Here is a 25,640-nt window from a genome sequence, read left to right as displayed (position 1 = left end):
GTTTAAAGTTGGCAAAACGAAACCGCAGGAGCACACACACAGAGACAGGGTTTTGTCCATGAAGTTGCGAGGCATTTGCATTGCTTGTTTTCCTGTCATGCTTTTGTGGTTTCTGCGGTCGCAATAAAGTCTGCGAGAGACAATGCAAATGCAGGCTACAACAAAGTTTAAATAATTTCTGATTCAGCTTGACACATTTGCATTTTAACGGTCGCTCAAAAGCGACACCTAGGACGTTGGCAGCGGAAGAGGCGTTGAATTTAGGATTTATAACGGCTTGGAAACTTACCACACTCTGTTATACTGATATATTTTAGTCAATATTTAAATAATATACGTTAGTATGGTTCATATATATTCTAATCAAAATGCAAGATTTACTTAAATTACTCTAAAACCCCCTGTAAGCCCCTGGCAAACGGTATTTGTTCATATATTTTACTAACTATTTTGGTATATTTTGCAGAATCAACTGGTATATTGCGTCCGTGCAAATACGGCCATACTGATGCTATTTTCGGTGGCTTCGGCTGCGTTCACACTAAGTCTGAAGCTCGTCTCGCCCTGACGCGCGTAACGCTTTTTTCCCGCATTTCCTCCACACTCATTTGGCGCTGAAAAATCCAACCCAACAAAAAACAAAAAAGGATGCACCAAATCGAATTTGCAACAATAAACCGAAGCTGCATCTAACCGGATAGCACAACTTAATATTGATTTAACTCTCCTTCCATGTGAAAACGAAAATAAAAATAGTGCGCGAATAAATAAGCAGAATAATTGAAATGGGCCTAGCCCAAAATACAACTTTTTCGTTTCTTTTTAAATAGTTTATTTTGCATTAACCAATGAAGTATATCGAATGGCGGCGACATTTACTCAAAGTAAATAGTTCAAGTGAAAATTGTGCAATAATTTAGAGAAATTTCTATGAGAAATTCATAAGTGAGCTCTGATAATAAATAGCCATTAAATGAGAAATACAAAATGTTATGCAACTTCAAGTTACACAAATAATTCAAAAATACGAAACCAATCACAAATTCTGCTCTTTGAACGGAAAACAAATACCACAGAACGCGCAGTACATACACAGATGTATATGCTCGACTATATATATAAATATACAAAAGGATGTGTGTATATAGAGGAGCCTGAGACCTAGAAATAAGGAGGGCAACGAATACTACAAACATTGGATTACATTTTGCCGCCAAGTTTAGGCTTGAGAAGACAATAAAACCCACCAAAACGAACAGGAACGAATCTGAAATAATAATCGCAGTCGAAATCTGAATGCCCACCTGACCAGGAGCAGGAAACACCTACCTATACCCGCGGCACCTGGGTACTTTTACCCACGCACGCAAGCGCAGGCTCCCCGAAAATTATATATAGCACCAAATCCACCCAAAAAAACACACACAAAAAATTAAGACAATAAAGGAAGACCGAAGGCGGAAGACGGAGCTGCCGAAATTGCTTTTACTTTGATTTCATTTCGCCAATTGTTTCAAAATGTGGAGGAAGGCGAGCGGGATGGTCAGGGAGACCTCCTCGTGGAAAACGCGTCGTCAGGGACGAACGGAAGCCCCAACAGCAGCAACGACAACAACAACACCTACATCAAACAGGACAAGGACACACACGACCCAAGGATTAATCATCACATGGTCGCAGTTGGCAGTTGTTGCTGCTGTTGCAGCACTGCTCAACTCCTCAGATTGTCAAGGTAATTGTCCTCGATATTAAAAATACATATTGTTAAATAAATTACAATTCTAAGTTCAGAAATTAAATGGAATTGCTAGGTGTGTCTCATAGGAAAAAGATGAAGCTTATTTATGATTATATATATTAAGTTTTATATATTTTATTATTGTTTATGCTTAATACATTTTAAATATATTGGGATGTATGTTAATCAAGAGTCGAATCAAAATATGTTGTTTATATTTGCTGTTGTTGTACATAATTCCTAATAATAATTATTTATTAATTCAGGCACGTTTTTCTTCCAAGAATTTCGTTTAAAAAACCCATTGATATATTTATGATATGCCATGTACTTTCACTTTTTGTTTGCCACCCGACAGTTAAGAATACTTAAATAAACAAATAGGTATTGCCTTGTGGTTTGTCTACATGTCCAGCAGACGGCTTAATAAATGCCAACTTCAAGCATCAAAAGTATGACGAATTTTTTTGGCCTTAAGCATTGCGGCTAAGAGTGAGCACTTTGCCTCGAAACCTCAATTCAATTAATTCAAGCACCCTTTTTTCACGGTGTCTTGAGACCCCCGAGAGTTGCTCAATCGCTCTTTTGAGGCTGGGCGAGTGCGAACTCAATAAAACTGTTGAATGTATCGCAAATGATCAAGCCCCTGCTCTGGGGCTATGATGTACTTTTAATGACTCTTTGTATCTAGCTAAAAAAATGTAAATTGATGCGTCATCTTCATAGCTCAATGCAAGCTCACAGAGACCTTTTTTATTTGGGCAGCCATAAAAACCTCAAAGTAAAGCTGAAAACAACAAAAGTCTGTAAAAACTATTAGCACCTCTCCATGAGACTCTGTAATTTAGTTCCAACAAAACAATCTTTGCAATTGTGATTTATTACACCGAGTACTTAAGGAGAATATGTACAGATATATCTGTCTATAGAGCTATACTTTTCTAAGCAAAGTACATATTTTTAAATATATATTTTAAAAGCAATTTGAGCCAGATGCTTTCATTATTAATAGGGAAAATAAAAAGCAAACTCATTTAAAAGAACAAAATTGTATACCTTTTTTTTTGGAATCAAAACTGTTTCGGTGAAAACATTTTCAAGATAAATTAATTGCTCAAAACTATGACACATCGCCCGCTTATATAGTAATGAATACCTTCTTGTATTCCACGCAAATCGGCATATTTTCAAAGCTCTTCACACTCCGGACTCAATTCTCCTCTTGTCATTTATGGCCGTGTGAATACATTATGCAAAGGAGGCACCTTAAATCAAAGCATGCCCATTGTTTTGCATATTATTCTCCACATTCGGCTATGACTACTTAATAACCATAATTAGCTGGGAGCACAAGGGCCGGTCTCGATCTCCGACGTCCAACGTCCCTGGGGTTCAATGAACCGACACGCAATTGGTCAGTGGGCAGAAAAAAACAGAGATACGGATACGCAGGTACTAGAAGCTCCGCGGTGGGAATGTGACTTTGTTTGAACGCATCAGAATTAACCCATTGTGAGCGAGTGGCGGCCAAAATGAAATTCCCAGTCGCTTGGACCAATTTAAATTTCAGCTCGTTGTCTTTATCTCCGCCAGTGGCTAGGGCCGAACTTTCCTTTCGATTCATTTGGCACTCTTGACACTTGCTTATAAATTCAGCCAAGTGCCGGGCCAGCAGGAAATTCTAATTTATGGCCACAAATTACTCTTCGCATTATGCAAAACACAGCGATAAGGCATTAGAGGGGCCAAAGAACCGCAAACAAACTAAATCATTCATATCTCGGTCGCGAGGTACTGCCAAAAAATCGGCCTGAGAATGGGGACTAACCACGGTTTGTGGGGGTGGGAATTGGTGTTGTATGGAAACCGGTTGACAGACGGACTTGGGCTTTGTACTTGGCCCGTTCGCTGGTTCCCAGATACCAACTCCACTCGGCCCAAATGTAACACACACATCCAGCAGCGGCAAACAGAAGTGAGTCGGCAGCAATCTTGTCGCCCCAGTCCCAATCCCATTCCCAGTACCCGACACTTACGTAACACACTCGGCCGCAAAACAAGCCGCCAGCCGACTTCCAGCTCACACAAAAAACACAAAATAAAATGCCAAGGAAAATGATGCGAAGTGCAGCCCGTTGAACCCGGCTGAGAAATGAGAAACCAATGGAACGCTTGACTCCGTCAATGTAAATTAACATGGCCTGGCAAAAATGAAAGTGTGTCGGCGACGACGATGCAATCGAGCGGTCTTTAAAAGTGCGTGTCTCCGCGTAGGCATGCGATTCCAGTTACAAACTATACTAGCAATGCGAAAAAAGATCATAAAAATAACGAAACTAGTTTTTACAACGTCAGGCATTTTCGTGTCAATGCGTTTTCTTGTGTCGGATGCGGGAGTAATGCTGAAGATCTGATGCCTTACTTGCTGTGGAGGCTGTGGGTAACTGGGTTAAGACAGAAGAATAAGGCAAACACTAAGGGAAGGTAGAGCATCATTGTCAATTTATTATAGTAAAAGGGAAAAAATTCGAATTTATTTTTATTTCCTAGTAATTTTTAGGGGCAATTCATATTCTGGGATCTTGAGCTATATTTCTATAATATAAAATAGTTAGAAATTACTTTGGTTTGCAGTTTAAAGAGAAGGAAAGGATTATATCTCCAGATTTGTTGGGTTTGGACTTAAGAATCGGCTCTAAATATGCATTTTAAGCTTTGTAAGAACCATAATAAAAAAAGAGAAAACTTAAGCAAATGGTTATTGAATTTAACAAAAGCCTTTCACTTTTTTAAATATAGCTTAAAATAGCGTAGCAATGTAAAGTATAATTACAATAGCGCTGGGAAGGAAACTAAAATAAATATTTTAACATAAAAACCCTTTTTTAAGTAAACTACAAAGTAAGTAAATACTAACAGATATTTTCTATATATCTGAAGAGGTTTTTAAAAAAATTCACCTGCTAATGATGCCAAACGAAAACCCTTTCAGTGCCAAACTATAGAGAAGTAAGCCTTTATTTAGACAATTGTATAGCTTTTATAAATGCTTTAAAATTCAAATATAATGTCGGACAAATTAATCGTTTAAATCCACTTACCGCCAGCTTAAGCTTAAAGCAATTTATCATTAAAAGATCCGGCTTTAATGATTAAGCCATTTACGTTAAAGGTGATTCAAAAGTGGGCTCACAAATCAAAGCACAGCGTATCCAATTAGGATGAATGATTTACAAAATTTATGTATTCTTTAAGGCATTAACTCCAATGATAATAAATAAAAATCATAGAACTAAAATTAAAGATGAGATGAGTTGAATTCGTACCTCATTAAGTAAATCTTAACTCATAGTGTTCATTAAATTATTCACATTGCACAAATGCAGTAAGCATCATCATGAAATGATGAGCCGAGACTAGTTTCCCTGATGACATTCGCGATTCCACCCACACATCGTTCATGTCTGTTTGGTGGAATCTATACAATCCCCCATGTGAGATATGGAGCGGCCAATTAAATCTCGTCGGCCTCACTTTTGTCCAGCCATTTTGGTAACTTTCCGCTGGCTCTTGCCTGCAGGCAGTAGGGGGAGAGTTTGCAGTCTAGCTTGTTGGAGCTTTGGTGGTGCGGTTCATTGAATTTCAATTGTGGGCGGTGCAATGGGACAACCGCGAACATCGACAGACCAGAGCCATAACAGCGAAAATATCAAACTGATTCGGTTGTGCAATGTGACTCTTACATCACTTCCTTTCCTTTCCCTTCCCAGTTGCCGCTTTCAGATGTCTCTGGGTATTGAACATGGCATGGGGATGGCTATTAGCATTCGGGATTAAAATTCGGACAGGGAATATGTTTAGTGCACCGGAAAAAAAGAGCAAAAAATGGAAGTCACCTCTTGGGTGTCGCGGCTATTACTGAGAAATCTACATAGAAATTAAAACCATGGAAATATTTAATGTACGGCCACCGGAAAATGTTTATAATTACTTTAATAAAGTAAATGCTAAACCTTTTTTGTCACAGGTTATGATGCTCCACATAACTCCACGTAACTGCTTAACTCAAATAGTTTCGACTAATTTATGTTTATAAAATAGCTGTGCGATGTGAAAATTGTTGTGGTGCCGGGAAAGTGCAGTTTTCAACTGGCTTATCGGTTGTTGGCAGTCAACAACCGGGCACCAACTTTTTTGTGTCCGCTGCCATGGCAATGTAATCTAATTCCCACCAGCAGCGCCGGAGCAGCATCCAGATCCATAACGCCATGTCCTTCGGCTGCTGGGGGATGCTCGGATTTCACGTGTGTGTGGGGAGCAGATTGTCGAGCAATTTGCAGCGATTAAATTAGCTCAAGCGTGCCGCCGAAGAAGCGATTGCCCCTCTCCACTTTGTCGTTTTGTTGTTGTTATTGCAAAGGACTAAGGTATTAAATGTATACAAATACTCCATGAGCCGGAGTTTCCAGGGTGTGGGGGGAGGTCTGTGGTTGCATATGAAGCCACCACCAAGACGCCGGAGATAGAGCAGGACAAGGCAATGCCTGGGCGGGTGTAAAGGCGCCACGCCCCCCTCCCCAGACTGAACCGCCCACTGTGAGCCGCATAATTCTCTGTGATGTTGCCGCGTAAAATGTTCTAATCTCTGCGCCGGATTTACACATTGCTTTCCAGGGACACCCCCCTGGAAGAGCCCTCCTCCTCAAGCAGCCTCCTCCTCGCTCAACCACATTGAAACTTTGTGTACATATTTGAGTTTCATTTCGTTTGTGGCTACGTTTTGGCTAACATGAAGTCATAAAATTGAAATAAATACAAATGCGAGTCGCGCTGATTTCCAGCTGAGCGGTCACGCCTCCTTTTAAGACGGGGGAGGCGACGGTGGTTGAGCGGCGGCACTTTTCCCAGCATGGGGCTCGCAAATCCCCCAGGAGGACACGATGGAACGCTGCTGGATCTAAACAAAAGCCTTCGAGTGCCGGCGAACAAATAATATGGAAGCTAGAGGAGAGTCCTATACAAGGGTCGAACAATTTCAGGTATCAACTCTCGTGTTGCATATCTTACGAGGCAATTGTGAGCCACATTTTGTTTATGATTCCCAACTGGTTAAGGCAGTTTTCCCAGGGAAAGCCTGCCGCCGAGCAGAGGAAAGCATACTTACCTGGCGTAGAGGTTAACCGTGATCACGAAGGCGGTTCCTCCGGAGTGAGGCTTGGCCATTGCACCTCGGCTGAGTTGACCTCTGCGATTATTCCTAATGTGAATAACTCGTGCGTGTAATTTTTGGTAGCCGGGAATGGCGTTCGCGCCGTCCCGACATGAGAAATAAATTCTGAAAGAATGTTAAAAACAAGAGAACGGGGTTTCTGCAGTAGACCTTCTCCTCAATATCCCTGAATTTATTAATTAAATGCCTGGATGTGTTACTTTTGGGACTGGTACCCGATGGTAATTTGAACAAATGTCCGGCGACCGTGCCCCAGTTCGACTCTCTCCATCCATCATCGATCATTAGCCGCGGGAGGCGTTGTTCTCCTTCCGAATCGCATCTCTCAGCAGCCCGTTCCGTCTATTAAGCGGCTTTCCGTCGTTTTGTTTGCGTGCTCCTGGGTCCAGCCTCCTTTTTCGCGCTTTCTTATTTATTTATCATCATTTATTAAACGCTCTCGCTTCCCTGCCAAGTTTCCGATGCCAAGAAAGGAGTCGTCGTCGGTCCGAGTTCGGCAAAAAATCTTCGCTGTCAGATTACGTTGCAATATTGCTTCCAGTTGCCATATCCTGCCGTCCTTCCGCCCAAAGTCACACTGCCGTAACGGCGAAGGACGAGAGAAGCGCGCAATCGGCGGAGAAGGAAGGACGACCCCATCCCCCTTTTGGCTTTGACACAAGCAACAATTTACTCGGTTTCAGGTTAAAGTCATATCGTTAGCATTAACGCTTTTTGATTTTTATTGAGTCAGCTAAATTTTATTCGATTTACCATCCACACACACACACACACAGGGCGGCGCACACCCTCGCACGGCCAAAGACAAATACAGATGTAGCAGGGAGTGTTCCGCCAGCAGCATCCCAACATCCCCTGTCAGGAGGACAGGCACAACATTCCTGGGGAGGAATATTTGCGAGCTTTAATGAGGTTGGGCGAGCAACCAACCAGGAAACTCCTGGGTGGGGGTCCGACCTGCTTTCCGCTCCAGCCCCTCGGCTTTGGGAAGAGTCTATTTCGGAAGTAAATGAAAATTTGATTTGGAATTTCGTGTGTCCTGGTCGTGCGTGCGTGCCAGGATCTCGACTCGCACTCGAACCCAAACCCAAACCCAAACCCGAAGCCAGGCTCAACCCCCAACGGGAAGGGAATGCTGATGATGTTGTTGATGCTGATGACGACGTCAAAGTCGAAGATGGGCATGTGATAAAATAAATTACGGGCAGATTAGTGAGAATTTAATTATCGTTTGTTTCTTTGATGTCGCGCCAAGTAAATAAAGGGAATAAATATGGAGATTATTTGAACGGCAGTTCTAACAACGTTAACTCCGTCTCCACCTAATTGTGCGAAATATGTGAGGTCGGGTTTGATAAATTCATGGCTACCTGAGATTTCCAACCCTAGAAGAGCCTATTTCAGAGGCCGTTCTTGAAATTCCCAACTGGTTCTGGCGTTGCTGGCATGGAAACCCTGCCGCCGAGCAGAGGAAAGCATACTTACCTGGCGTAGAGGTTAACCGTGATCACGAAGGCGGTTCCTCCGGAGTGAGGCTTGGCCATTGCACCTCGGCTGAGTTGACCTCTGCGATTATTCCTAATGTGAATAACTCGTGCGTGTAATTTTTGGTAGCCGGGAATGGCGTTCGCGCCGTCCCGACATAAGAAATATATTTAAAATAATGTTTTAAAAGAATATTAACAAGAAAGGAAGCTAACTTCGGCACGCCGAAGTTTGTATACCCTTGCAGATTGGTTTTCATATTTATATTATAAATTATAATGCCGAAAACAGGCACTAAACAGAGTTTCATAACATTTTCACTATACTTATTATGTTTACAGTTTGACAGTTACAGTTATACATTCCCAGCTTTACATTTTCTCTACATCTGCGGATCGCTTCTATGGCAGCTATATGATATAGTTGTCCGATTTTTTTGAAATTTATACCAAAATTTTATAATAATAAGTAAATCTCATATCTCAGAGTAGATGAAAATACGTTGAAAAACAACGAAGTTATAATTTTTTCTATTAATTTCCCGATCGTTCCTATGGCAGCTATAAGATATAGTGGTCCGATTTTCATAAAATTTTTACGAAAATTCCGGAACAATATAAAATGGCTATATCTCAAAAATGATGGAATAATATTGAAAAACAGCCAAGTTATAATTTTTTTTCCAAAAATTTATCCAACATTTGTATGGCAGCTATATGATATAGTCGTCCGATCCGGCCCGTTCCGACATATATAGCAGTGAGAGTATATAGAAGACTACATGTAAAGTTTCATTCAGATAGCTTTAAAACTGAGGGACTAGTTTGCGTAGAAACGGACAGACGGACGGACGGACAGACGGACAGACGGACAGACGGACAGACGGACATGGCTAGATCGACTCGGCTGTTAATGCTGATCAAGAATATATATACTTTATAGGGTCGGAAAGGTCTCCTTCACTGCGTTGCAAACTTCTGACTGAAATTATAATACCCTGCAAGGGTATAAAAATATGCGAATTATTGATGAAATCTTTGTATCCCAGAATTGTAAAAACTTCGGTACTGGTGCCATCGATAATATAGCCTCTATACAAAAGTGGAAATGATGGTGATTCATAATATCATTCATATTTTTTCAATTACTAATACACTTCCATTTGTGATAATAAATATTTGTAATACATTTTAATGATTTAACTCTTTGATTTACCTTAACATATATTTTTAGTTAATGAAACGTTACAAAAAAAAATTTTTAAATAAATTTAATTGGCAAATTTATTATATTTTTTTTGATAATATTGTGCTCTCTTAAAAAAATAATAAATATATTAAAGTTGTAGCCTTTAATCTTCATCTCGCTATCTTTCGAATTTCAAAAACTGAACCCATCTAATGTATAACATGGTTTTTCTTATTTTTAAAATTATTTGTATTTTAACGTTAATTTTTTATCAGAGATCAGAGTCTTGTCCCAGAGTCTTTAAACATTTGAGCTTCAGCCTCATGCACACTGCCTTGTGGGAATACATATAAAAACACAACTCTAGTCGTTTTATATCAATCTTAAATTTTATAAATAGGTGTTGCCTGTCATATTAAATATATTCTGCTTTAGAGCACGGGAGTTTGAATATTATTTAATCCCCAAGATGAGTTCAAACACAATTCCCCAAAGGAAACATAAAAACACCAAACCACTTTATATTTCCTCTCCGATTTTTTCGCTTCTCCTGTAACTGGTTAGTGCAAATATTTGTCATAAACGGAGAGTCAATCATTTGTCCATCCATCTAAGTCCGTCATGCAACCTCCAAAATCAAAAACACAGCGCACTGCGGGTTGCCTGCGGTAACCCGCCCGGCAGCATGTCCATATGTCCACCCCCCCCAGATCCAAGTTCCAAGGCACTTGTCGTGGGGAGGACGACGGATTTAGGATTGGGCCAACCCTTTCTGATTCCGTGGTTGTATGCTGCCGATTCGGGGCTCAAAGGGATGCTCTCGTCCTGCTAAGTATCCCTGGCAACCCGTTAATTTATAGAGCTTATGTGTCTACGATCCAGTTGAGATTCCCTTCCCTTACTTTCCTGCCAGCTGGGCCCTGCACTTAGATGCGATTAGTGGATTAAAGGCGTTTATTGTCTCCGGTATCCGAGGCACATCGAATCGGTCTGTCGGTCGTCCGGGTGACGATTCCACGGTTGTGGGACTCGGGAATTCAATTGGCAAAGTGACTGCGGCGACGGCCACGCAATGTGGGTCGATGTCGTCCGGTTGCCAATCAATTTTTCCAGCGCCAACCTGGCAACAAGTCAAAAATAAAGCCATCTGCCTGGTTGGCAACGTCTACACACAGCTCCTTTTTTTTTATCGGCTGCCGGGAATCTTATCGCGTCCAGTGACGAAACATCAGGAGACGCAGCCAGACACAACCACTCAGCCAGCCAGAAAGATAGCCATGGCCATTGAGTATTTTTTTTTCCCCCCCGGAACCCGAGCTCGAAGCCGGGCCAAACATTATTAACAACAACCATCGGCGGTCGTGTGCCGGGCAGCCTCAGGCTCAGCCTCCGTCAAGGAGGAATCCCTGTTCATTGTGACTGTATCAGGGTGTTGTTGTTGTTGTTGTTGTTGTGCTTGGGGATGTCAACGTGCTCGTCATCACTTTGTATAAATATCCTCGAGCACGTATATACCATGGGGCCACGTGCTCGGTGTGCTGCGTGAGCGTGGGTCCAGGACTTCAGAGATTAATGCACGCATTAGTTGATTTAATTCATATTACGCTGGATATTTCTGCTGCTGTTGTCCTGGCCACCAGCGGCAATTGAGACATTCTGGGGAATACCCTGGCAACAATTGTGGGAGACGACAACGAGCAGGAGCAGCGGAGCAGCTTAAGGCATTCGAATTTAATATCGACGGGAAACAAACTGAAATTTCAGTCGAGGGGATTCTGGAGAAGGTTTTCCTTCGTTCGATTCCCACCTCTGACACCTATCGCTGGATGTTGTCTGTCTGTTTAAACATTTGGCATACATTTGCATTGTTTAGCCAGGAGTTCGCCGGCAGCAGAGTCAGCGAGCTTAGCATTGAATTTCAATATATTTCATGGTTTTCAATCAATTTCATGGCAAAGTCCCAAAGGGAATGCCCTGCCAGCAGTACTCCCCCTGGGACTTGTCAAGAGCATGGTTCGTCATCGTCATCAACCTTCATCATACTCTTCATCATCATCATCAGCCTCAGAGGAGGCAGCAAGAACAGAAGCAAGAGCTGAAGCAACCTGAACATTGGTTGGGGAAAGCTGCACGCCAGCAACTTTTTGTATGGCAAAGTTCTTCTTTCGTCTGAGGATTAATTTGTAAAGCAGCCCTGGTGCTCTTTGTCCCTGTCCGGTGAGTTTCTTGAGCCTCCTCCGGATTATGAATCCCTGGCAGGCACCTGAAACACTGCATTTGGGATGAAAAAACGTACTTTTTGAGACTTTATTCCAATTAAATATTCTGCAACTAACGTTCTCGCAACCCTGTTCTGTTTTCTTCCGCTTCCCTTAGCCGGACGAGCACCTCCGGAGCCCTACTACGGCAGCTACGTCGGAGAGTTTACCAACTTTGCCCATGGCATCAAGGTGAGTCAATGAGTTTAAATTCCTTGTAAGCTTTTGAGTTTTAATCGTTAATAAACTGCAGTTTGGGCATTACTGAAATATATATTGAAATATTCCTTTCTCAGGGCCGAATCTATGCGGTGGACGAGTCGACGCTGTTTGTCAAATCCTTCGCCTACGACGGCACCGGACCGGACGCCTTCTTCTGGGTGGGCAAGACGCCTCGACCGAGTCCCGACGGCTACATCATACCCTATCCGGAGGAGTACATGGGCATGTGAGTATAGGAGCTGGAAAAATGCACTTGGTTTTGGGCTGGCCATTGATGGCCACAGACTGGGCCTTGTTGAAGACGGAAGCGGAGGTGGAGAAGGAGAGGGAACGGTGATGGAGATGTCCTGGCTACTCGAGCGCAGCAGGCCATTTCCTCAGAATGTGTGTTAGTGTGTGTGTGTGTGTGCCTGGATCCTTGCCGACTTTACGTTACGCACGGCTGACAATGAAACCACTTTCAAAAATTAAAAAACATTTTTCATCTCGCCTGCCATTTGTGCTTGCTCTCGCTCTCGTTTTCTCCCTTTGTTGCTCTGGTTGTTGTTGGTTGTGCCTTGTGTGTGTCGCTTCGTTGCCTCCTAATGTGAAAAACTCATTTATTTCTTCACGTTAGATTTGTGGTCATATGTGGAGGCGGGAGTGGCAGTCAGAGTCGCAGTCACAGTCGCAGCAAACAAAGAAAGCCGCAAGACACAAGCACAAAGCTATGGCAGAAAGTTTCAGCTTTTTAGCTACTATTTACTTGAGTCGCCACAAGGTTAAGCCGCTCAACCAAGTATTTACCTTGCCAGTCTCCTGGCAGTCATCCTCCTCCTTGCGCTGCCACTTGAACGCACTAAGTCGCTGCCTGTTTCCGTTCCCCAGCACTTGGCCTAATCCGCCGGTGCATCCTGGCCACGCACACAATTTGACGTCATTTGGCCTGAACATTTCATTATCACGAACAATGCAGCCCCACTAGCTAATCCCAAGCCTCATCCTAATTCCCTCATCCCCCAGCGCCTTCAAGGCAAAGGTAAAGTGGCTCCCCACGCGACATTGGCATTTTCTCAGGCGCGATAGAAAGAAAACATACATAGCTAAGGTGAATGTTGTCTTTGATTTTCACGATTTCCACTACCCACGAGGGTTGTCAATGCCAAGGTTGTAGTACTCCAAGGATGTAGCACCCTTGGAATAAAAAGCTGAAGACAAGGAAGGATTATTAAGGAAATAGTATTATTTTGTTAATTTAAAAATCTTCTAGGATGCTCCAGAAATCACTAAGTTCATTGGACATATTTTGTTTTAAAAACCCCAGTGATTTTCGATAATATATTTACTAGTTGCCTAATTTTAATTTTTGATATTTCTTTTAATAAATATTATTATTAACATTATTTTATTTAGATTTATATATAGTAGTATATATTTCATGTTGAAACCCAATCTAAGCCTTGCTTGATAACAGATTTTTTGCATATTCAATCTTTGCCAAAATATTTCCCTAATGCCAAGGATAACAAAACGTAGCGTGCGAGGAATAAGAGATTCCCAGAAATCGGCTTCCCGCATTGCGCAGTCTCCATGCTCCCCAATCCCAATCTAAATCCTTATCCCCAACCCCATCTCCCGTTTTCCAGGCTAAAGAAAAAACCTGAGAATGTTTACGCGTTGGATTTTCCCCATTCGAAAATCTCAAATGCTCGACGCGGTTTCTCGCTTGAGAAATCGGATTCAGATTCGGAATCAGAAGCTGAATCGCTGCCTGCTTGATGATGTGTGAGTGCGGCGGACTGAAGGCGATGCAGAAAACCATCCGTGGCGAATCGGTGGCCCAAACCCAAGGCATTCATATTGTAATCGACTTTAATGCGTTTCATTGTTGATGCCACGTGCCGGGCTTTATTAGTTCAATGTACAACGATGCCATCGCCTCCACAGCCATCCATCCAGTGGCGCGCCTCCCCCATCCACCCATCCACCCGTCCACCCCTCCTGCTGTCCTGCTGACAAAGAGCAACATTGTGCGGAGGGGTTGGGGCCAGGGATTGGAGATGGAGGTGGAAGCCCGGAACGCCGTAGCGATTGCACGCTTTTACGCTTTCAGACACATTACCCATACCCCCCGTTGTACATTACCGCGTGCACCTTCTGCCGCGCTGGTTGGGCTGGGAATGTGGGTGGTAGGTAGCTGAAGGTCGACAGCGGTGTGTGTGTGTGGTGTCAGCACGATGATGATTGCTGTATTATGTGGCACACCGCCGCTGCTATCGCAATCGCATGCATTTGAGCCAACAAATTGCGCGCGTTTATTATGTCTAATGATTTTTATGTACGAAATTATGTGTGTCTGTCTGCCGCCGAACGATAATTGATAAATGCAACTGATTGGCACTGGGACAGGCATTCTCCCGCCACCACCACTCCGGCTGGCAGGAGCTACGAGTGACAGCCCCGAAGAAGGCTTCTTGCTAAGCTTTCCGGGCGTACGCCAATCAACGTTAATTATCCCGATTGCTTTTGGCGGGACCCGTTGAAGGGCTGCCAATCCTGCTGCATTACAAGCGTGCTCGTGGCTCAAACGAAATCTGAGATGTCCCAGTAAAAGCTAAAGAGCTTTATAACTTTGAAAAACCATGGTTTGATTTTATAGGAAAATTAATAAAATATTTCTTTCCTCTGCGATGAATAGCTCAAGTTTCTAAAGTTTCAAGAACTTACTGTTCGAGTTAAGCTAGATTTTAAATATAATCATTTATAAACTCGTTTCTAGCTTATATTTCTCTCCTGAACTTATAATAAAACTAAGTTTCCAAATGTTTGTTGTGCTCACCAGATAGTACCTATGCTTTTTCTTGAGTGGACTCCTGCTCCTGGCGCTGCTCACTTCTTTTTGTGTTCACGCTCGCTTTAGCGCTCCCCTGGTGAAAGGGGGAGGTTGGTTGTCTGGGAGGAAAAGGGGAAGGGGTTGGATGGTGGCTGTGTCACAATGGATGCATCGAGCATAAGTAATTAAATTAGAATTTTTGAGAAGCATGAAAGCGACGCAGCGCTGATTAACGCCCGTTGCCATGACAATGAGTGGGACGGCGCGCCGTTGCCTTGTCCCAGTGACACCACCACCCATTGGCAACCCCCTGCATTATCCCTCCTCCCCACTGTTGCTCATTTGCATCTGCACAACAAAACGCCGCCTCACCTCCCCGCGCTCCACCTTGGCGCTTGCCTTTTCGCTTAGCTCTGATTTATGCAGATTTCATTAAAGTTTGCTCCATGCAAAGTAGCAAATGAAGTTTTAGTTGTGTCCCCTCCTCCTGGCTGCCACTATATACTAACCAGGAGCAGGATGTGCCACCCGGAACGTCCTTCGTGGTGTTAATCATCGCTGACAGCGCAGCCGCAACACGAAATACTGTTTTGGCTGTCGCCTCCGGCCGTGTTGTGCCCATTGCCATTAACTCGATTAAGCACCAGAGTTGGCGGATTTATTCGGATGCAGTTTTTCCTCAATACCTTCTCCACCCCCGCTCCTTGACGCCCTCAAGTGGCTGCGCCTGTTGCTGTCACTTCGGTCCCCCATGCGCTCAAAAGTAGGCAACGCTTCTGACGCCTTTGACGGAAACGAATTATAAACAAGAAAGGAAGCTAACTTTGGCACGACGAAATTTATATACCCTTTTGCAAATGTGCATATTAATTTTAATACTTTGAAAAAATTTACATTTTTGTTGATTTTTGAAAACTTTAACGATGTAACCCCTTACCAAATTTACAAAAAAAAAAATTGCTAAAAATTTGTTATCTTTCCGACATAATTAGAAAGACTCGCCTGTTGATGCTGATCAAGAGTATATATGATTTATGGGGTTGGATCAGTAAATAAAATCATAATTATTTATTACAAGGGAAGACCTTATATTGTTGAATTCATTAAATGAATATTTATTCATATTTTTGAATGGTACTTTTCTGGACAAATCAAAGTTTAAAAACTGTCATGAGCTAATAAAACAATTTGGACTTGGCTAAAATTAATTTAATATTTAATATTTATTTATTTAATAATAATATTTATTTACATTTCAGTTAAAATTTAAGCTTTCCAATCATGATTAAAATACGTTATGGGACAAGGGGTTAACCTTTCAATCGAAACGAAAATCTCTTAATTTTTATTTAGTTTTTGAAAACGGAAGCTTAAAAAACTTTTCCATAATTGGCAAATAGTAAAATAGTTAAGTAAGCAAAAATAAATAAATAAGTAAACGTCATACTAATTTATTTTGTAATGTTTTCTTTACGACATTTTTTTCTTTGAAAATCCTTTAATTTAATTTCGTAATGTATATACTCTTATAAAAAACAAGAAAGAAAGCTAACCTTGGCCAGCCAGTTAACAATTAAAATATTCATAACTAAGCCAAAAATGCATTAATTTCGATTCGGAAAGCAGTTTTGTGTTAGTTTTTATTAATTTAAAAAAACTGCATACCAAATTTAAAATTTTAAGAAATCAAAATTTTTGGCCATTTTTGCTCATTTTAATGATTATCAAATTTCGAAAAAGTGGCAAAAAAATTTCTTCCGGACATGTCTAGAAAGATTCGCATGTTAATGCTGATCAAGAATATATATGGTTTATGGGGTCGGAAATGATTCCTTGACTTAGAAAAATATTATTTTGTATTATAAAATCCGATTTTTTATATTAAAAAACTTCTTGATTTTTTTAAAATTAAAAATATCATAACTCGGCCAAAAGAGCATTGATTTTAAATCGGAAAACTGTTCTGTGCTAGATTTTCTACAGTTAATAAAGCTGCATACTTCATTTAAAAATTTTGAAAATTCAATTTTTTATCAAAATTAAAAATTTTAATGATGTAACCCCTTATAAAAGTTTGCAAAAATGGCCAAAAAATCGATTTCTTCCTGACATATCTAGAAAGATTCCCCTGTTGATGCTGATCAAGAATATATATACTTTATAGGGTCGGAAACGTCTCCTTCACTGCGTTGCAAACTTCTGACTGAAATTATAAGACCCTGCAAGGGTATAAAAATCTATGCTCCCTTAAAATATATAAAACAAATAAGTAATAAATAAATAAATAAGCATACTAATTTATTTTGTAATGGTTTCTTTTGCTTGAAAATCCTTTAAATTCATTTCGTAATTTATATATTTTTAAAGTCATACGTTTCAACGGTTTTTCACATCAAAAAACATTATTTTAAATGCTTATAAGCTCTATGCTCATTTAAAAATTTTACAAAAGTAAAGTCTTTTCTACTCTTTACTGCTAACTAGATTTTCCGCAGCTCGTTAGGGAACATTTTGCCGTAGTCTGTAGTGGTTTTCTTCCCCGAACCAAAGCCTTACTAATTATTATTGTTGGTGGCGTGATTAATGCCCCCGCCCGGCGCTATCTCCGGCGCGAACACCCCTGCTGCCTGCACTTTAATACAAATTTAATTGAGTAGTCGTTGCTGGGACTCATCATCCGTCTGCGGACTGTCACCCACAGAAGCGGGGGCGTTGGCTTGGCTCCGTCACGGAAACATGAAATATTCATAATAATTTTAGAATATTTTCGGGGGTGACTGGTCCTCGGTTTGGCTTTGTTCGGGGAATCCGGATGGGGTTGGGTGCGAGTGTGGGATGTTGGGTCTGGGATGATTGGGCCTTCTGCTGAGTTGGCGCGTTTTATTGTCTGCGAAATGCCCTCGATTGTTGTGCGTTTTGTTTTATCGAGCGGCAGGCAGCATAACATACATATACTGCCAGTCAGCAGGAAAGGAATCCGGTGGTCGAGCAACAAGTTAAGGGCTTAGTTGCGAAAGGAAGGGCACCCAAGCGGGATCCGAATTCCAACTAAACTAATTGGGTGAAAGTGCATAGATGCTTAACGCTGAGCGAGAGCAAATAGAATAAAATCGATGGACAGCCCATTCCCACACCCACACCCATTCCAATCCATTCTAAGTGCATCAATAAATGTCGAACTCGAGCTCACTCAAGCCAGGCGGAGATGTCCTTGCCGAGAGGGAGGACAGGCAAATCAAACAGGGCAACAAGCACACATATTTGCCAGGCGGAAACTGTAATGGAACTGGGAATCGAAGGCAAACAGACTGGAGCCGTGGAAGACGGCCTCGATACACTGGTGTCTTGGGGGTGGCAGGACGGCACGACACATCCCTGGGTAGCCAGCAGATAGATACATTTGATGCACTGTTGACACAGAGCCATTCAATTTGTTTTGGCTCATTAGAGGCTGCACCAGTTGCTGCTGGCATCTGGACAGAAGCTCGGACCTCGACCCGGCGACCCGGCGACCCGGCGACCCGGCGAGCCTCGGTTCAAGGATATTATTGGCTAAGTGCTTAGCCGCGTCTAATGCGGATTGCGTGGCCTCCGCTGACATTCATTAGACGGCGACCTTTCCACTTCAGCAGCTAGAGCCGACTAGCCCACTAACTGACTGATTGACTCGCCGCCCTCCACTTGTCCCAGTTGCGATGGATCGATCCTCCTCAACCCCCAGCGACTCAAGGAGACCTCTCTCTCCCCCATGATTTATACTACATCCAGCCGTGTCGACAGATACAGATTCATCTGGGCAAACACTCGCTACGACTGCCAACGACGACGACAGCCCCCTTGGGATTGGCATACTTAGACTTCAAGTTGATTATTAATATTCCCAGGAGTCGGTCGTGGAAGCGAGATGAGATGCAGCAGCTGAAGGATATGTAATCATCGGAAAATCCACATGATTATAAAAGCAAGCCACTGCACTGAGGAAATCAGAGGGTACCTGACTATAGTAAACATTACAAAGGGACTGTGCATTTACCTAAGACTTGCAATAATTATGGGGAACGGTAAAACCTCAACTACTGGGTTTTGATATTCACTGACATTCGCGATAATTGCCCAACCATTGCTATTAGCATCTCTATGCCAAGGCTCCGCTTCGATTCCCACAAAGGCACTGAGATTGAAGCCCCAAAGAGTCGCTAATTGGCTAAAAAGCTTTAAGCCGCCGCCAAAAGTTGCAGCCACCTAGAAATCCATTCGCCAAGTGGCAGAGGAGGGGCATGGCATGGGACGTGTGTAATGCCTCGGTTCGCTGCATTAGCCATAAATCTTCATCAACGCTCGCTCCCCTCATAAATAATGCGAGTATGCGAAAATGAGAAATGTTTTTGGTTTGTCGTTTGGTTTTTGCTTTAATTTTAATGATTTTAAATAGTGTCGCTGGAATTCAGGCCAAGGGTCCGGGCCTGGGGGATCCGTTGCGTTTTCTAGGTGGTCACACATTAATCCCTATGCACGTGCAAACTGTAGGCGTGTCCTTAAACAGACAGTCACTGGGCTGGTCATGGGTATGTTTGATTTCCTTTTAACCAGGACAGAACAGTAAGGACAGGACTCTGGAAAGGAAACAGGAACTAGAAAAACAACCTATTGGAACGACAAGACACCTGCTATGAAGTATAAGTGTGGGCAATACCTATCATTTATAATATGGCGAGCATGTTGTGTCCTTTTAACCATTGAATATATATAAAATGTAAAATTTTGTTTGGCAGAAAAATAACCACATTAAAAATATGATAAAATTCAGTGCTTTAATTTTGTTTCCTTACGCTACTTGGTACATATAGTTTGGCATGACCAGGACCTCTCATTTAAAGCTCTCTTTCTTCATCTTACTCTCGTTCTCGGTCGCCATCGCCACCCGCAGGGATCCACCCATCCTGCAGGCGCACAACGGAACGGACATCCTACTGCGCTTACCCATGGGCAAAAGGATTAAGGACATTCGATGGCTGTCAGTGTGGTGCAGACGCTTCACGGTGAGTCCCAGCTCATTCCTCTTCCTTTTGGCAGCTCTTCTGGCAAGGATGGCACGCGCCATCCTCGCAGATTTATGTGTGTATTTAGCCGGGGCAAGAGCCTTTTTTTTTGTAATTACATTTTTCGTAATTTAACTGCAGCTGCCTGCACAAGGATTCGAGCATTATGCTCTTGTCCGGTCCCACTCCCGGTCCCGGCTATCGATTATCGTCTTAATGGCTTTTCAAAAGGGGGGAAGTTATTTGGTTTCTCCTCCTAGGGTTTGCTTAAGAGTAAATTAAGGATTTAACAGCATGGTGGCCAGCATGATCCACACTTTGATATAGTAATGTGGGTCAGCGCTTGCTTCCATTGGAGCTTTAGTTTTAGATTCTAATTACACTGCTGAATATGCAAGTGCTCCGTCGCAGCAGAGCTGGCAATTATGTTTGCTTTGGCAACTTCGTCCGGCGAAAATTGCTTTTGTCCAAAAGGTTGCCAAAGGGATGAGGATGAAGACGAGAGGTGGCTCCCGGAAAAATGCATTCCCCCAGATAAATTCCCCAAATGGCCACCGCTACGGGTTCTAGTTCTGGGCGGGAATAAAAGATGGCGGCCGTAGTAAAATAAATTACAGCAGACATTTTTGATTAACTCAAGTGGTTGCATATAAATACACAGACACAGTCACAGACACCGACACAGCCCCCTCACACGGACACTGGCTGTGTGTATCTGTGCAGCATACAGGGTGTCCCGTCCATGCTCCCTCTTTTGTGTGTGTGGGTGTCTGTGTCAGTGGGTGGGTGTACGCCGCCTTCCATTGACTGACAGCCAAAAAACTTCTTGGGGGCTGCTCACGCACGCACACAGATGCCGCTTGGATTGGGGTTAGTTAGTGTAGCTGTGTGAGTGCGCTGTTTGTGGAGTTTGGAGCGCGCATGCCCGATTTTTTGTGGGCGGGGTGGGGAGCACGAAGGGGGCTTCAGCCCCCCACACACACACACATATATTATGTACATTATGTTTTGGGTATACAACAACAAAGCGGTTGTTTGCTTACTTAGAGTCGCCGCGTTGCCCCGCGTCGCATGTAGATGTCAAGTAAAATAGCATCGCGTGGAATTGAGTCAAATATTTACAGTTTTTGGGAGGCAACGAAGTTAAATACTCTTTGTCTTTTAATCAATATATCATATATTATTTAGAGGAGCTATATAGAATTTTGTTTGTACTTTTAGAAATATTTATGTAAACTATAAAAATAAATTAACTAAGGTTTAAAATCAAATGAAAAGCATCCCAAGGATTGTTGCAAAATATTTAAGGGTCATAAATTCCTTGAAAGTTTATTTTGTACTCATATGTAAACTAAGATAAATAAATCAAATATTTTTAGATTTGATTTTAAATACATCTTCAGATACTTTATACTCCTTATAGGGTTAATTTCTATGAAAATGAAAAGCAAGGACTTTAGCATTATAATTTATATATATTTAAAACAAAATTAACAAAATAGATATACAAAAATTCCCTACTCAACTGACTCAATTCAAACGATAAACGATTATAACGACCAAACCCTAAGTTATTTAAAAATTTACTTAAAAATAAATCAATAGAAAGGGTATTTAAGCGTTTACTTGGCTCAAGTAGTCTAGCTGAGAAATGTGATGTAGAAAGTAGAAAAATATGATGTAAACCCCTGTCACTTGCCACGCCTTAAACATTAAAGTAAAACTGCACGCTGTGCTTAAAGGGCACTTTATTATCCTCTGTGAGATATAAAAGCAAACGATGATGACCTTACCCTCCCTTTCAGGTCGACTTTGGCGAGGTGTTCATTCCAACGAACCTGGGTGTGCCCAAGCCACGGGTTCTGCCCGAGTTCAAGCGCCTGGCCCACGGTCTGCGTTCGAGCAACATCAGCGTGCTGGACGCCAGGACTTTTTACATGTGAGATTCAGCCAAGCCATTACATCATAAATATTTTTCTAAGGATTTTTCCCTCCCACCTTGCAGACCCAACCTGCACTACGACGGAGCCGGACCCGATGCCTACTTCTGGGTGGGCAACGGCAGTGAACCGAACATCATGGGCATAAAGGTTAGCAAAACCTAATAAAAAGGGATTGAATTATTTAGTTTGTTAACTTTTTCTATAGGTGCCGAACGAGGTGGGTTCCCTGGAACCGTTGCGTGGCTATCAGGGCGAGGACATCGAGATCCAGCTGCCCGCCAACCTCACCGTCTACGACATCGACTGGCTGGCCGTGTGGTGTGTGGAGTACCGACACAACTTCGGACATGTCTACATTCCGCGGGACCTGGACGTTCCGCCGGCCTTGGGCCAGACCAAGATCACGGTAAGTACGGTTCCCGGAGACGGGTTAGATTGTTCTGGACCATGCCCCGCTCCATATGCTAGCATTTATTCATTTGCATAAAACTCATAATATATATCTCTTTGACCTATGCGCGCCGCATTAGCCATTATGGTGGTATTCACCCGTGAGTACTAGACTTAGCCCCATGCATGACCCGTCCCTTGGCCAGACCACGTCCCTAACACCTTCAACTCTCCATTCCAGACCACGACCACCCCGCGGCCTGCCGTGTACAGCAACTGTCGCGAGATCCTGCCAAATCGGCTGCAGGTGAAGTGGGAGCTTCAGGGCGAACACCTGCTGGTGGAACTCTTCGGACGCATTGCCGAGAACCAGTACATGGCCTTCGGACTGTCCGGGGCGAACGGCCGTCCCCAGATGGCCCAGTCCGACGTGGTGGTGGCCTTCTATGACACCAATGCTCGGGTCTTCCGGGCGGAAGACTACTTCATCTCAGACTTGTCTCAGTGCGACGGGCAGAGAGGAGCCTGTCCAGATGAGCGGATCGGGGCCCGCAACGATGTAATAGTTGGTTAGTGCCCGGAATTATTGTTCCATATTTATTTCTAATTAATTAAAATCCTTTTAGTGAGCGGCGACAGAAAGAACGGAGTCACCAGCATCCGATACAAGCGCCTGCTGCAAACCAACGAGGCCATCTACGATGTACCGATTCCCATTGATCGCGAGGTTTCCGTGATTGCCGCCATAGGACCCCTCAACGCCCGGAAGGAGGCCAACGCCCACTCGCACACCGCCAGCGACCACAACCAGGACGACATTCGCATTAACTTTGGAGCTCGGGTATGTGTGCAAAGTCCACAAGCAAAGATCCTAAGGATAACTTGTTGCTGCTCCCTTAGAATGACCACGCCTGCAAGAGTTCGCTGTATGACGTGAAGGACGAGACCGGACCCAAGCCTTGGCCCACGCGCAAAATCCAGGGCGTCAGGAAGTTCCGGGCCAGCATTGGGCCCACGGGCGGCAAGCGTGGCTACACGCCCATCACCGGAGTGCCCTCGTGGGGCATTGCCTGGTACGTGAACGATCTGCTGATCCCCGAGATCACAGTGGAGCGTGGCCAGACCTACGAGTTTATTATCGAGGGCGGCAACGATCCCTCAATGCCAGCCAGGTGAGCTTTACAAGCTGGACTCATTGCCATAGGTGTGAATAATGCCTGTTTCATTCAACAGATATCATCCGTTTTACATCACGGACTCGCCGGAGGGCGGACTGGGTCAGAAGGTGGGTCTGGATGCCCGCAAGCAGAAGGCTTACGCTGGAGTGGAGTACGACGAGGATGGCGATGCTATTCCCACTGGAGGTGAGTCCAGATCAGTGACTTATTTGCCACACAACCAATATATTTTCCATAAATAGGTGGTCGCTATTGCGAGTGGGAACATCAGACCGTTGACCGTTCGCTGGAGATCGAAACCTTCGAGGAATACATGAAGACACTGGAGTATAAGTGCGAGGACGGCGAGCCGGGCTATCTCAACTGGACGGTGCCCATGGATGCTCCTAACCAGCTGTACTACCAGGTGAGTGTCTCTCGCTGGCTTGAAGAGTGTTTATAAACATTAATTCTTTTATATTCCTTCACCGATGCAGTGCTTCACTCACAACAATCTGGGCTGGAAAATCAACGTCGTCGACATGGGTGCCTCTGGCGGATCCAGCGTCGGCGTTAACCTTATCGTTTTTATTGGCCTGGTTGCGACACGCCTGCTACTGACTGGCCGCGTGCTTGCCTGATAGTTCTCTGGCCTTGGTCAGTAAATTGGTTTAAATTCTAGGTTTACTTAGGGGCATCGACAGACCAGGTTCCCCGGCATCAACCGAGCACATATCCAGCTCCCTACATATCCCTTAACACAACGACGTATCCCGCTTCTTGCGACGAATTTATGATTTCAATTCCATGATAATGATGCCCGGACCTGTGTCTCCGTCGAGGGCCTGGGGTTCGGGCCAGTGGTAGACTAGGGCGACTTTCACAACCAGGCTAATATCATCTGACAAAAACATATCTTGACAATAATTCGTAAGACGTAAAAGTGTTGAAAATTGAGTGTGCATGCGTGAGAGGGTCCACTGTGCACGGTACAGGGTGCAGTGGGCCATAGAATGGGTGTGGGGCCACCGCCGGAGAGCATATATCCAGGCGGTGGCAACAGAATTTTGGCGGCAAGGCGCGATAACTTTTTGTACATTTTACGAGTATGGAATTCTACTTTTTTACATGTATACTTATTCAATTTACTTATACATAAATCTACGTCTCTAGCGCAGTAAAATGTAATTTTCTAGCAACAACTACAAACGAAAATCCCTTCGCTACATGCCTAGAGAGACCCAACATGGTTCTACGCCAAAGTGTAAGCCGACAATAATGAGGTGACACTGCGACAATAAACGAACAAGCGATAATAATAATTATAATGCAAATAATGTGAACAAAACACAATAAATACCTACGTTTAGACATTGTACAATAACAAACACAATTATAAGGAGGAAAAGAGAGTGTAGAAAGGGCAGAATCTGAGGCAATTTGTATGACAATAATAATATCTACAGAATTGTGAATTTTTGAGAAGGGTCTCGTTGGCGGACAATACAATACTTTTACACAATTTAAATGTACTAAGGAAACACTAATTGATAATTGAAAATACCCAACAAACATATGTTATTTAATGCTACTGACACTAACTACTGTGGTGCTTCTTGTAACGATATTAGACGAAATGTAAATCACGCTCAATGCGGCTTTTGTTATTTACGGACGACAATGCTGATGGATTTCTTGAAACCTTTTTAACTATATTTGCGTAATTGGTGTTTTTACATAAGCATGATATATATGTATATGTATATGTATATTCGTACGTGTTTACAATAAGCGATATGTTAATACCGAAAAGCAGCGACAAGCAACTAAGATGTACGACAATAAAGAGGAGCATAGAGGTTAGTTGAGAGAAATCGAACATATAGGATACTATAAAGTGGGATAAATATGCATGTTTGGTAAATCCTTTTGATAGTTATACGCATTCATTTTCTACCTTGGCTCGGTGTAAGCAAATATACCCAATATTGGATTCATTCGATGAGCTAACTCTTGAGAATGGACTTACTCTCCCTAAGCTATAGATGTATAAAAGAGCAAGGACCCTGGAGTTTGTTAAGTTTCTGTTGTTGCGTTGAGTTCTATTGAGGCTTCTCCCTTGTTTCCTTTCCCTCTATATAAGAATATTTACTAAATATTAAGGACAACTGTACATTT

The 25,640-nt window shown here is 42.9% G+C and overlaps 1 protein-coding gene and 2 non-coding genes across 4 annotated transcripts; all 3 read left to right on the top strand.

Annotated features, from left to right (window-relative positions):
* Nucleotides 1–506: 506 nt before the first annotated feature.
* On the top strand, nucleotides 507–25,375 carry LOC108075603 (protein Skeletor, isoforms B/C). 2 transcript variants are annotated; one of them, XM_017168134.3, is made up of 14 exons: nucleotides 507–1,732; nucleotides 12,018–12,091; nucleotides 12,196–12,347; nucleotides 19,861–19,972; nucleotides 21,778–21,911; nucleotides 21,978–22,062; nucleotides 22,121–22,321; nucleotides 22,446–22,466; nucleotides 22,547–22,874; nucleotides 22,932–23,146; nucleotides 23,206–23,477; nucleotides 23,539–23,669; nucleotides 23,726–23,889; nucleotides 23,960–25,375. In XM_017168134.3, the coding sequence occupies exons 1-14, from the start codon at nucleotides 1,519–1,521 to the stop codon at nucleotides 24,101–24,103; spliced, it is 2,247 nt and encodes a 748-aa protein (XP_017023623.1). In that variant the 5' UTR covers nucleotides 507–1,518; the 3' UTR covers nucleotides 24,104–25,375. The 2 variants fall into 2 exon arrangements, with proteins under 2 accessions (XP_017023623.1, XP_017023624.1); XM_017168135.3 differs by lacking the exon at nucleotides 22,446–22,466 and having other exon boundaries at nucleotides 510–1,732.
* On the top strand, nucleotides 6,895–7,059 carry LOC121501953 (U1 spliceosomal RNA). Its single transcript, XR_005990757.1, has one exon. It is a non-coding gene; the product is annotated as a U1 spliceosomal RNA (small nuclear RNA).
* Nucleotides 8,446–8,610, top strand: LOC121501954 (U1 spliceosomal RNA). The gene has a single exon (XR_005990758.1). It is a non-coding gene; the product is annotated as a U1 spliceosomal RNA (small nuclear RNA).
* Nucleotides 25,376–25,640: the final 265 nt, after the last annotated feature.

Source organism: Drosophila kikkawai, chromosome 3R, assembly GCF_030179895.1.
Source record: "Drosophila kikkawai strain 14028-0561.14 chromosome 3R, DkikHiC1v2, whole genome shotgun sequence".
Lineage (NCBI taxonomy): Eukaryota > Metazoa > Arthropoda > Insecta > Diptera > Drosophilidae > Drosophila > Drosophila kikkawai.
Note: the sequence above shows the minus strand (reverse complement) of the source record. Positions and strands in the feature narration are given on the sequence as shown.